The 10,977-nt window shown below is 49.4% G+C and overlaps 2 protein-coding genes across 3 annotated transcripts in view; one reads left to right on the forward strand and one right to left on the reverse strand.

Annotated features, from left to right (window-relative positions):
• LOC146073712 (aldo-keto reductase family 1 member C3-like) overlaps positions 1-5,806 on the reverse strand; it is a 51,277-nt gene extending 45,471 nt beyond the window's left edge. The window contains exon 1 of one of the 2 annotated variants that reach the window (XM_083181109.1): positions 5,660-5,806. In XM_083181109.1, the coding sequence (XP_083037235.1) occupies positions 5,660-5,767 (108 nt within the window). In that variant the 5' untranslated portion in view covers positions 5,768-5,806. Of the gene's footprint in view, positions 1-1,313; positions 1,940-5,659 lie in introns of those variants that run through there. The other variant, XM_083181108.1, reaches the window with a different exon arrangement.
• The window catches only part of LOC146073717 (rho crystallin-like), a 50,301-nt gene continuing 41,019 nt past the window's right edge, over positions 1,696-10,977 (forward strand). Inside the window, exon 1 of the mRNA XM_083181113.1 lies at positions 1,696-2,049. The gene's annotated coding sequence lies outside the window, so the exon portion shown is untranslated. The remainder of the gene's footprint in view (positions 2,050-10,977) is intronic.

Below are 10,977 nucleotides of genomic sequence, written 5' to 3' on the forward strand. Positions count from 1 at the left end.
TATATTTGGCACTGTGGGGGGCATTTCTGGCACTGTGGGCATATGTGTGGCACTGTGGGGGCATATCTGGCACTGTGGGGGCATACCTAGCACCGTGGGGGCATATCTGGCACTGTGGGGGCATATATGGTTCTGTCTGGCACTGTGGGGGCATATGGCTGGCACTGGGGGCATATGTGTGGGCATATCTGACACTGGGGGCATATCTGGCACTGTGGGGGCATATATGGTTCTGTCTGGCACTGTGGGGGCATATGGCTGGCACTGGGGGCATATGTGTGGGCATATCTGACACTGGGGGCATATCTGGCACTGTGGAGGGCATATCTGGCATTGTGGGGGCATACCTAGCACCGTGGGGGCATATCTGGCACTGTGGGGGCATATATGGTTCTGTCTGGCACTGTGGGGGCATATGGCTGGCACTGGGGGCATATGTGTGGGCATATCTGACACTGGGGGCATATCTGGCACTGTGGGGGCATATATGGTTCTGTCTGGCACTGTGGGGCATATGGCTGGCACTGGGGGCATATGTGTGGGCATATCTGACACTGGGGGCATATCTGGCACTGTGGGGGCATATATGGTTCTGTCTGGCACTGTGGGGGCATATGGCTGGCACTGGGGGCATATGTGTGGGCATATCTGACATTGGGGGCATATCTGGCACTGTGGTGGGCATATCTGGCATTGTGGGGGCAAACCTAGCACTGTGGGGGCATATCTGGCACTGGGGGCATATGTGTTGCACTGTGGGACATATGATATCTGGCACGGGGCATATGTGTGGCACTGTGGGGGCATATGATATATGGCACTGGGGGCATGTGTGTTGCACTGTGGGGCATATGACATCTGGCACTGTGGGGGCATATGTGTGGCACTGTGGGGGCATATCTGGCACTGTGGGGGTATATTAGTAATGAGCATCAGTTGTGCGGTGCAATGAGCATTATGGTGTGGGGCATAATGTGTAACGGGCATTATGGCTTGGGTCATATGTATGGGTGTGTGACGCATAACAGGCATTACTGTGTAAATTTTGGCCATGTGCCTTCGGCGTGCAATATTCTAGCCACTCCCCCTAGTGTCATGACCACACCCCTGACCACGCCCATGACTACGCCCATTTTTTGACGCGCGCCTACGCCGCGCAGCACAGTACCACTAAGTCATTTTTCCTACTTGCACCACTGGGCAAACTTGGTAGTCGCCCCCCCTCCCCCCCACCCCCCAGTTACTGGCGCCATAGGCAGCTGCCTAGTGGTAGAACCAGCACTGGTGGCAGCATACCAGGTCATATTACTTACGGTGTATGTGCCTAATCCAATCACTGGCATCCTGTTTCCATCACTGAGTAGAAGGTAGGAGTCCTTGGTGAGCTGGGTGCCCGCACTCTCCTGGGTCACAGCTGCCATCCTGTGTGTGCCTCTGGTTCCCCTGGGTCTGATCCGCTGTGTGCGAGATCTGGTTATTGCACAAGTGTATGTGTCCTGGCCAGGGCCGGATTTGTCACTAGGCCCGTGAGGCACGGGCCTAGGGGCGGCACCTGTCATGGGCGGCACTTGCTGTCACTCAGACACTGACACTAATACAGAGCTGGCGTTCGCCGCTCAATAAAGGATGCAGTCAGCAGGAAGGAGCTCTCTACTCTGCACCCCACTACTGTGCCTGTGCGCTGCTGCTGCTGCTGTACCTGTCACACTGTAGGCAGCAGCGCCGGCAGCCTGAAGGGACAGTCCCGTCCCTCCCTCCCTCGAGTCCTGAGCAGTGCATGCAGGCATATGTCACACACTGACAGCCTGAAGCTCTGAAACTCCGGAGTCCCGTCCACACAAGCTGTCCAAAAACTGAGTTACGTTACAAGTGTTTTATGTTCCTGACACTTGAGGCAAGAAACTATTCTCCCTGCAGTCAGTGCAGTGCACTCAGGTTACTGGGCCGAACCCTCCTTCCTCTCCTCATGCTGCTGCTGCACTGTGCCAATGTGTCTGGACTCTGGAGCAGACAGTTTAACTGTTTGCATCCCTACTATTAAAATAAACAGTAAGTGCTAATCCATTTTCATGTTAAAAGTGTGTTCCTCCAAGTGTGTCCCAGAGCTATTTATTGTGCTGCCATAAGTGCTATATATATATATATATATATATATATATATATATATATATATATATATATATATATATATATATATATATCTCTTATATATTTGGCTACATCTGTCACTCAAAGTGTGTCTGAAGCTGTAACGCTGGGTGGAGCCTCTGACTCACATGACTGACTCACATGACAGAGAACCAGCCCAGTGAGCCCACAGACAGTGCCAGACACCCTCTCTGCCTCTCCATGTTACACAGCAAAGACACAGCTACTCACCAGACACACCAGGTGAGCGCCCCATACCTCCCAACATGACCCTCTCCAGGAGGGACAGAATGCTCTGTTTGTGGACTTCCATCTTAATTTATGATTGTCATCACCTGTTTTAAACAGGGTAATTGATAAGAAAGGTGTTTAAGCACAGGTGATGGTAATCCATAAATTAAGAAGAAAGTCCAGAAACAGAGCAATGTATCCCTCCTGGAGAGGGTCATGTTGGGAGGTATGCACCTCCCCCCCCATTCACGGCAACCCCACGATTAAGTGGCACATGTAAAACACTGACATGGCTATGGTCGACAATGAAAAAGGTTGACATGAGTTTTTGAAGATTTATTTTTCACTTTTTCAATGTTTTCATATTCATTCTCATGTGTCGACATGAACACCAATGAAGTGCCACACTTATGTCAACATTTACATGTGTTGACCTTTCTATGTTGATTTTTTCTTGTGGCGATTCGCGGCACCCCCCGGTGACCCCCCTCCCGCGATTCGCAGCACACCCCCCGCAATTCGCGGCGACTCCCGCGATTTGCGGCCCCACCCTGTGACACCCCGCGACCCCCCCTCCCACGATTTGCGCCAACCCCCCGGGCCCCCCCTCTAGCGGTTCGCGGTACCCCCCACCCCCCGCGACCCCCCCTACCGCGTTCCCCCCCTGACCCCCTCTCCTGTCATTGCGGCAAACCCCCTGCGCCCCCGCGACTCACCCTCCCACGATTTACTGCAACCCCCCGCGTCCCCCCCTCCCACGATTCGCGGCACCCACACCCCCCCGCGACCCCCCCTCCCGCAATTCACGGCATCCACCCACGACCCCTCCTCCCGTGATTCGCGGACACCCCTCACCTCCTCCCTCCCCCCCCACCCCCGCTCGCGATTCACGGCAATCCCAGGATTAAATGGCACATGCAAAACACTGACACGGCTATGGTCGACAATGAAAAAGGTTGACATGAGTTTTTGAAGATTTATTTTTCTTTTTTGAATGTTTTCATATTCATTCTCATGTGTTGACATGGACACCAATGAAGTGCCACACTTATGTCAACATTTACATGTGTTGACCTTTCTGTGTTGATTTTTTCTTGTAGCAATTTTTTTCCAGTTACAACTATGTGCATGTCAACCTACACATCATCAACCAATTCTTTGTTTTACTGTAGGTGTTTTAAGTCAGATCTTTTACTGCTACTATTACTGTTTATGTAAATGCATTCTGAATGACAGCAACATCCTACCATCCTTCTACAAGAATATATAACCAACTAGGTGATTCATCGCGCCCCGTGCCCCCCCCTCCCGCAATTCACGGATCCCCCGTGCACCCCCCCTCCCGCGATTCGCAACCCCTCCCACGATTCACGTCACCCCCCGCACACCCCCCCTCCCGCAATTCGCAACCCCCCCCCCGCAATTCACGCCCCCTCCCACGCTTTGCAGACCCCCGCCCTCTCCTGCGATTCACGGACACCTGCGCCCCCTCCCTCCCTTGATTCACGGCACCCCCCGCGCCCCTCCCACAATTCACGGCACTCCTAAGCCCCTCTTTAGTCCCCTGTATACTCACACCCCCCTATCACTACCCAGCTTCCTGCTCTCCTGAACCGTAACTTCCACCACTGGGGAGTCGCTGACGCTGTTTTGCCCACATGCCCCTATCATGCCTCATAGCCCAGCCTCCTGCTCTCATGCACCCGAACTCCCACCCAGTAGGAGGAGACACTGACTGAGGGCCACCATCCTGTACTCCTGTGCTGCCACGCTGGACCCTCACCCACTGACAGAAGCTGCACAGTATCTCCCACCCTCCTCTTTAGTCCCCCTTATGCCCACACACACCTATCACTACCCAGCCTCCTGTTTTCCTGTGTCGTGACCTCCGCCAGTGGGGAGCCGCTGACTCAAAAACACCCTACTATACTATTGCACACACACACACACACACCTAAACAACATGCACACACAGCCCCCCCCCCACAATTGTCACTGTACCATCCACACTATCAATGTACATCTTACTCTGTAACCGCTTTTTAATTAAACAAAACAATACACACCCCCTTCCACATCATATGCTCTCTATGTAACACATTTCACCTATAACTCAAGTTGCAATACAGGCCATCTTTCATACAATTCTAACCATCTTTCTCATATACAAATGTTCACAAATTAAGGGGGCGCAGCCCCTTACGACGGTGTGAAGAGCGCCCGTAGGGCGCGATGAATCACCTAGTATATATATATATATATATATATATATATCAAACAAGCAGATCGGAGGAGCGCTCAGTCCTCTGCTTCACAGGAAAAATTCTGAGTTTGATCTCTAGACTTTGCCCCTGCAATCCACGGGGTTGTGCACTAGACCTTTTTTCTGGCCGCAGCTTCTCAAACAGAGAGAATCCCGGGAACCCACGGGATTAGAATTGATCTAGGTAGAAAGATGAAGAGAAGCGCTTCATAGTGCAAATATTGCTTTTTTATTCAAAAGACATTCTGTCACTTTAAAAATCAATATAAAACAATACACTGCGTACCCTGCTTTTCAGCAGCGTGGGCTTAAAAACCACGTGATTTTGATAAATATCAATGTTACCACGACCACATTCAGGATCTCCTTAGGTCGAATATGGGGACGGCTGCCGCATATGGCGTCTGGCTGATAGCCACGGCTTGCTGGCGCACTTTTCTCCTTACTGCTCTCCTGGTCTGTGTCGGGCACAATGGATTTGCGTCTGGTAGGACACGGCCAGCCGCGTTTCGTCGATGACTTCGTCAGTGGGCTGTCCCACCAGACGCTCAAGACTCAGTTTTCTACTATTACAGTACATCACAAATCAATTGCAAACAGGTGTATCAATTAGCTCCACTCATCAAGAGCACGGGCAGAATTATGTGGCTTCCATTTAAAAAACAGTGAGAGAAAAATATACTCCCCCCCCCCCTGATTATAATCAGCACCAGCCTGGTGTACAGCTTCTCTCCACCCTTGGCAAAATACAACCTACTGCCCCAGGCCCCCCCCCCCCCCCCCCACCCCACACTACCACTTTGCAACCATCCAAGTGAAAGTGTGGAGGTTCCACAGCTGCCACTTGTATTACGAGTACAACAAGCATGTCATCCTCTTAGTTATGATTGGCAAACTTGGTAGTCGCCCCCCCCCCCCCCCCCCCCCAGTTACTGGCGCCCTAGGCAGCTGCCTAGTGGTAGAACCAGCACTGGGCAGCATATAACAGGTGGCAGCATACCAGGTCATATTACTTACGGTGTATGTGCCTAATCCAATCACTGGCATCCTGTTTCCATCACTGAGTAGAAGGTACGAGTCCTTGGTGAGCTGGGTGCCCGCACTCTCCTGGTTCACAGCTGCCATCCTGTGTGTGCCTCTGGTTCCCCTGGGTCTGATCCGCTGTGTGTGAGATCTGGTTATTGCACAAGTGTATGTGTCCTGGCATGGCATGTAAGGTGTGGTGCCCGAGGGAGACGCGGAATAAGCTGATTATTCATTTCTGTTTACTCTTACAGATTTGTCTTCTCACCTAATGCTCACGGGAGCCCCTGAGCTCATATGTCATTATTTCTGCTTTAAGTCACACCTGACAATGTAAAGGAACGTGAGAGAAATATATACCCCCCCCCCCCCCCCGCCAGCCAAGTCCCTGCACTACCATGCAAGTGGTGCATGGAGGAAAAATAAGTTGATGACCTGGACAGAGATGGCCGAAATGGGGGCGGCCCTGATGTCATGTGACATCAGCCATTTGCCCCCGAGCAGGTGGTACGCTCAGCGTTTCTATGGGCATGCTCATAACATACTGGGTGGTCCACTGCATCTGCCCCCTGCCCGCCTAACCTGGAGGGAACGCACGGGGTATTTGAAACGCGCCGAAGCTATTCGCTCCTGGGGTTTGTGACGTGCGCATATTTGAGCATACGTAAACTGCAAACATCAGGGACGAATTCGGCCTGTATGGAACGGGTATGAATCAGCCCCTAAATGGCATCAGTAACCAGATCTAGGGGCCCATTTATCAATGATCGCATTTACAATGCGATCTGTGCGGAATGTTACCGAGCGATGGGATCTATTATTATTATTATTATAATTTTATTTTTAAGGCGCCACAAGTGTTTCGCAGCGCCGTACAAAGGAACAATACAGGGAGACAAAACTTGGCATAACATTGAATAAATAACAAAAATACAGTACAAATAAAGAGCACCACAGCTCAATACACATTACAGCTTAAATGTAAGTAGTGAGGACTCAATCAACATACAACTAGAGGCTTGAGGCCAATGATGGGAGATGAGTATGCAGACGAAGATGGTCACTGAGTGTTGGAGTATAGGAGAGCTGTGAGTGACATGTGAAGAGAAGAGGGCTTTCACAACAGGAGGGAAGAGGGCCCTGCTCGGAGGAGCTTACAATCTAGTAGGAAGGGGAGACAGACAGATTACAAGAGGTGCAAGCGAGGGAGTGGTGGTTAGATAGCAGGATGTAAACAGGCAAGGGGTCGGAGAACCAGCTGGTTTATGCAGTGGAAGGGTACGCTTTGATGAATAGGTGAGTTTTCAGATCTATCATCCCTGACACGCAGGGACAGGACTCTGAAAGGAGCTCGTCCCTGCGAAGTTCTGAGCCGGATGCGTGGTTAGCGCTGACCCCCCCACCGAGCCCGCTGATCGCACTGCCCTGGCAGCAGTGCGGTGTGTAGTCCATAGGCTACAATGCGCTATCGCCATCTCAGAATGGCGATAGCCCAGGGATCGGGGAGTCCTGCTGCTGTCCTCCTTTGGTACATTTCAGTGATACTTAATATTTGATACTTAATATTTGCACATAACCCCTGAAAACAGTCATATATGGCGCCCTCTACATAAGTAAAAAGGTATTTCCTGTCTTTCCTTATTTTACCAATCTATAATCAATAGAAATTTTCTTTAAATGTCCAGCATTTATTAAAATATAAACATTAAAACAAACTTTTCTTGGCACAATCTTGTTTTCCAGGAGTCTTATCCTTAGATTGTAGATGACATCAGAAACCCGACGCGTTTCATCTCTTTAAGAGACTTCATCAGGGGGTGTAACAATTTTTGTACCAATCTGGGAATGTCTTTATTACAAAGTTAAACCGGACAAGCCATCTCAAATTATTTTGGTGCTCCAGGAGATTTTATAGATTTCTCTCTCAAAAATGTATAGCCACCTTTTCTAAGGTAAAATCAGGACAAAATTCAAGTTGGACACTGAAGAGTGCACTTGTAGTTCAACAACAGCTGGAGTGTCAAGGTTAGCCATCACTGGTCTAGTGCAACGGTAGGCAACTGGCAGACTGTGGTCCATCTTCGGACCGCAAAGGACAGAAAAGCGGTTTGTCTAACTCCTGAAACTAGCGGCTGCAGCGGTCACAGGGATGTAGCCGCGCAACCAGGTGCCGCTAGTGAGGAGCTCAGTCGGCGCCATGTGGTGAGGCTGCCTCAGTGCTGGCAAGAAGTCTGAGCGTCAGCAGGAAGGCCCAGCAGGAGAAGCGGCAGCAGGAGGGCCCAGCGGGAGCAGTGGTGGCAGGAGGGCCCAGCAGCAGTAGTGGTGGCAGGAGGGCCCAGCAAGAGCAGTGGTGGCAGGAGGGAGCAGTGACGGCATGAAGACATGGTGGGAGCAGCGGCGACAGGAGGGAGCAGAGGGAAATGTGACAGCCAACTCCCTGTAAGATTTAATATATGATGGGAGTATTGTTTTTTTAATGGCTGCTGAACAGTGGGAGGGGAATGGGCAGGGGGGTCTCTTCAAGGGATGCGGTCATTCGTCAGACTGCATTTAGGTCTACAGTCATTAGGTCGACCCCACTAGGTCGACTGGCAGGAAGGTCGACCTGACTTAAGGTCGACATGGGCCAAGGTCGACATGACTTAAGGTCGAATTTGCATAAAGGTCGACATGAGGAAGGTCGACTGGTCATAAGGTCGACATGGGTTTTTCACTGTTTTTTGAGCCGACATGTGCCGACAGGCAGTATTTCATGCCCTACCATCCACTAGGGCGTGGTGGGAGAATAAAATAGTGTGCCGAGCGCAGCGAGGCACCGTGCCCGAAGCATCGCGAGCGAAGCGAGCGATGCGAGGGTCCGATTCTCATTGCCAACTGTGTCCATGTCGACTGTGTCGACATTCGGATAAAAAAATAGTGAAAAACCCATGTCGACCTTATGACCAGTCGACCTTCCTCATGTCGACCTTTATGCAAATTCGACCTTAAGTCATGTCGACCTTGGCCCATGTCGACCTTAAGTCAGGTCGACCTTCCTGCCAGTCGACCTAGTGGGGTCGACCTAATGACTGTAGACCTAAATGCAGTCTGACGAATGATCCCATTCCCTCTTCAAAGTAGTACTGTAGTGAATGGGATGGAATTTTGTCTATTTGTGAGTTTTTGGCATACTGTGAATTTTGGCTCAAACTGTGTGGCATAATGTGATTTTTTTGCATATTGTGAACTGTGTAAGGGGCGTATGGCACTGAGAAGGGAATATTTGCACAGGGGGTGATGCTGGTAGATCACTGGTAAGTAAGAGTACAAAAAGTAAATCCCGAGCTACAAAAGTCCGGCCACCCCTGGTCTGGATTATTTTGGTGCTGAAACTTATACTTCCATTTTAAGCAATGTAGTATAGGTTTCAGCACCAAAATAAAAACTTGTTATTAATGACATTACAGATATTTGATTTTGTGGACCTCGATCAAAATAATTAGAAATATCCGGACTCCATTAAAAATGACTTGCCTACCCCTGGTCTAGTGTCACATTGATCACAGTGAATATATAGTTGCAAACTAGAAACCCCATATTGCAGGCAGTAATGTTAGTATCAAAACTTCCCAAAATATATTGTTACTAAGAGCCACAGTATAGAAGGAGCCATCTGTACTAGCTGTGTAGCCATCGGAATGCTGGAATAATGGCCCTTATTCTGGTTCACTCGCAAAGGCAACTTCCTCAAATGGAAAAAAAATGTGCACTGCAGGGGGGCAGATGTAACATGTGCAGAGAGAATTAGATTTGGATGGGTTATTTTGTTTCTATGCAGGGAAAATACTGGCTGCTTTGTTTTTACACTGCAATATAGATGTCACTTTGTAGTAAAACCCCACCCTAATCTAACTCTCTCTGCACATGTTACATCTGCCCCACCTGCAGTGCACATGGTTTTGTCAATTTGAGAAGGATTTTGCCTTTGCGAATGAACCAGAATAAGGGCTAATATCTCCTTACATAACACTAACTGGTTTAGCAGCATTGTGTGTGTGTTTAACAAGAAGACAGCGTCCTGTAGGGTGGGAAATTCTGTACAGAAATGTCATGAAGCGGCGCTCAGAATAGACGACTTTTGGGTTAATGGGTATGGGTAAACATAGAGGGCGCTATTCAATGAGGCTGATTCGCCAGGTTTTTATGGCGATTTTGTGCTGTAAGGCAAATTTCTGACTAAAACGGTGAATCACCCTATTCAATGAGCAGATGGCGAATACATTTCAAGGTTTTTTTCGCCATGATTCACCGAGTAGCAATCGCTATCTTTTTATGGTGAAGTGGAAGGTGAACTTTTAAAGTGTTTTGTTTTTTACAATTGGTGTCCAAAAATCTGGAATTTTATTCTGAGAAGGGGCATGCTATTTTTATTAATATATATTTAATTAAAAAAAAAATATATATATATATTTTTTTTTACACAGACCAGCCAGCAGGGGGCCGGAGCCGAGCCGCTCATTACATATTCATATATTCACTTCACCCGATCATTACATATGCATGATCGGGTGTAGTGAATATACCCGGTCCCCTGCTGGCACCCCCGGGGGGCAGCCTGTGCTGCCTGGCACCCGGGGAGCCCACCTCCCCCCCCACAAACGTTCTGGGGCAGGCAGGGAGACTTCCATCTCCCTGCCTGCCACCATCCTCAGGCTCCCTGCGGCGTCCGCCGCAGGAGCTCAAATTCGCCGGTCAGGGGCAGCGAGCCCCTGACTCGTTGAATACCGGAGCCGGCGAGGCTCCGGAACGCAGCGAGCAGTGGCGAATGTGCAGCGAATCCTAAACAGGATTCGCTGCACGTCGCCAGTATTCACATTGAATACCACCCACAGTATCCATGGCGGCAACCAATAATCCAGTAATACAAATTGGATGCGAGGTCCAGGAGATTTTCTACCTCGATAAACCTCATACCCAATAGAATTCCCCCTGTAAGTGATTCACATGTATTCAGCTTGACATCTTCCAGTGGCTTAAAGTTACGGACACACTATACGACATTTCGGTAACGATATGCATGAAAACAATATCGTTAACACAAACAGAGCATTTAGTGTGTATGTACTATATCATTAACAATCTCCTCTGTTGTCTGAACATGCAGTCATATCAGCCTATCACTCATGGAGCTTTTCCTATAGTGTACACGCACTGCTTAACATATGAACAGTTTGTAACAATCAGAGGAAACATGTAACAGTTTGTGTAGCACATGGTATATTTGTAGTGGGAGGTGGTTAACATCCTGGTGATCTGGATGCCAGCATTGAAAA

Source organism: Crinia signifera, chromosome 4 (genome assembly GCF_055691185.1).
Source record: "Crinia signifera chromosome 4, ASM5569118v1, whole genome shotgun sequence".
Classification (NCBI taxonomy): Eukaryota; Metazoa; Chordata; class Amphibia; order Anura; family Myobatrachidae; genus Crinia; species Crinia signifera.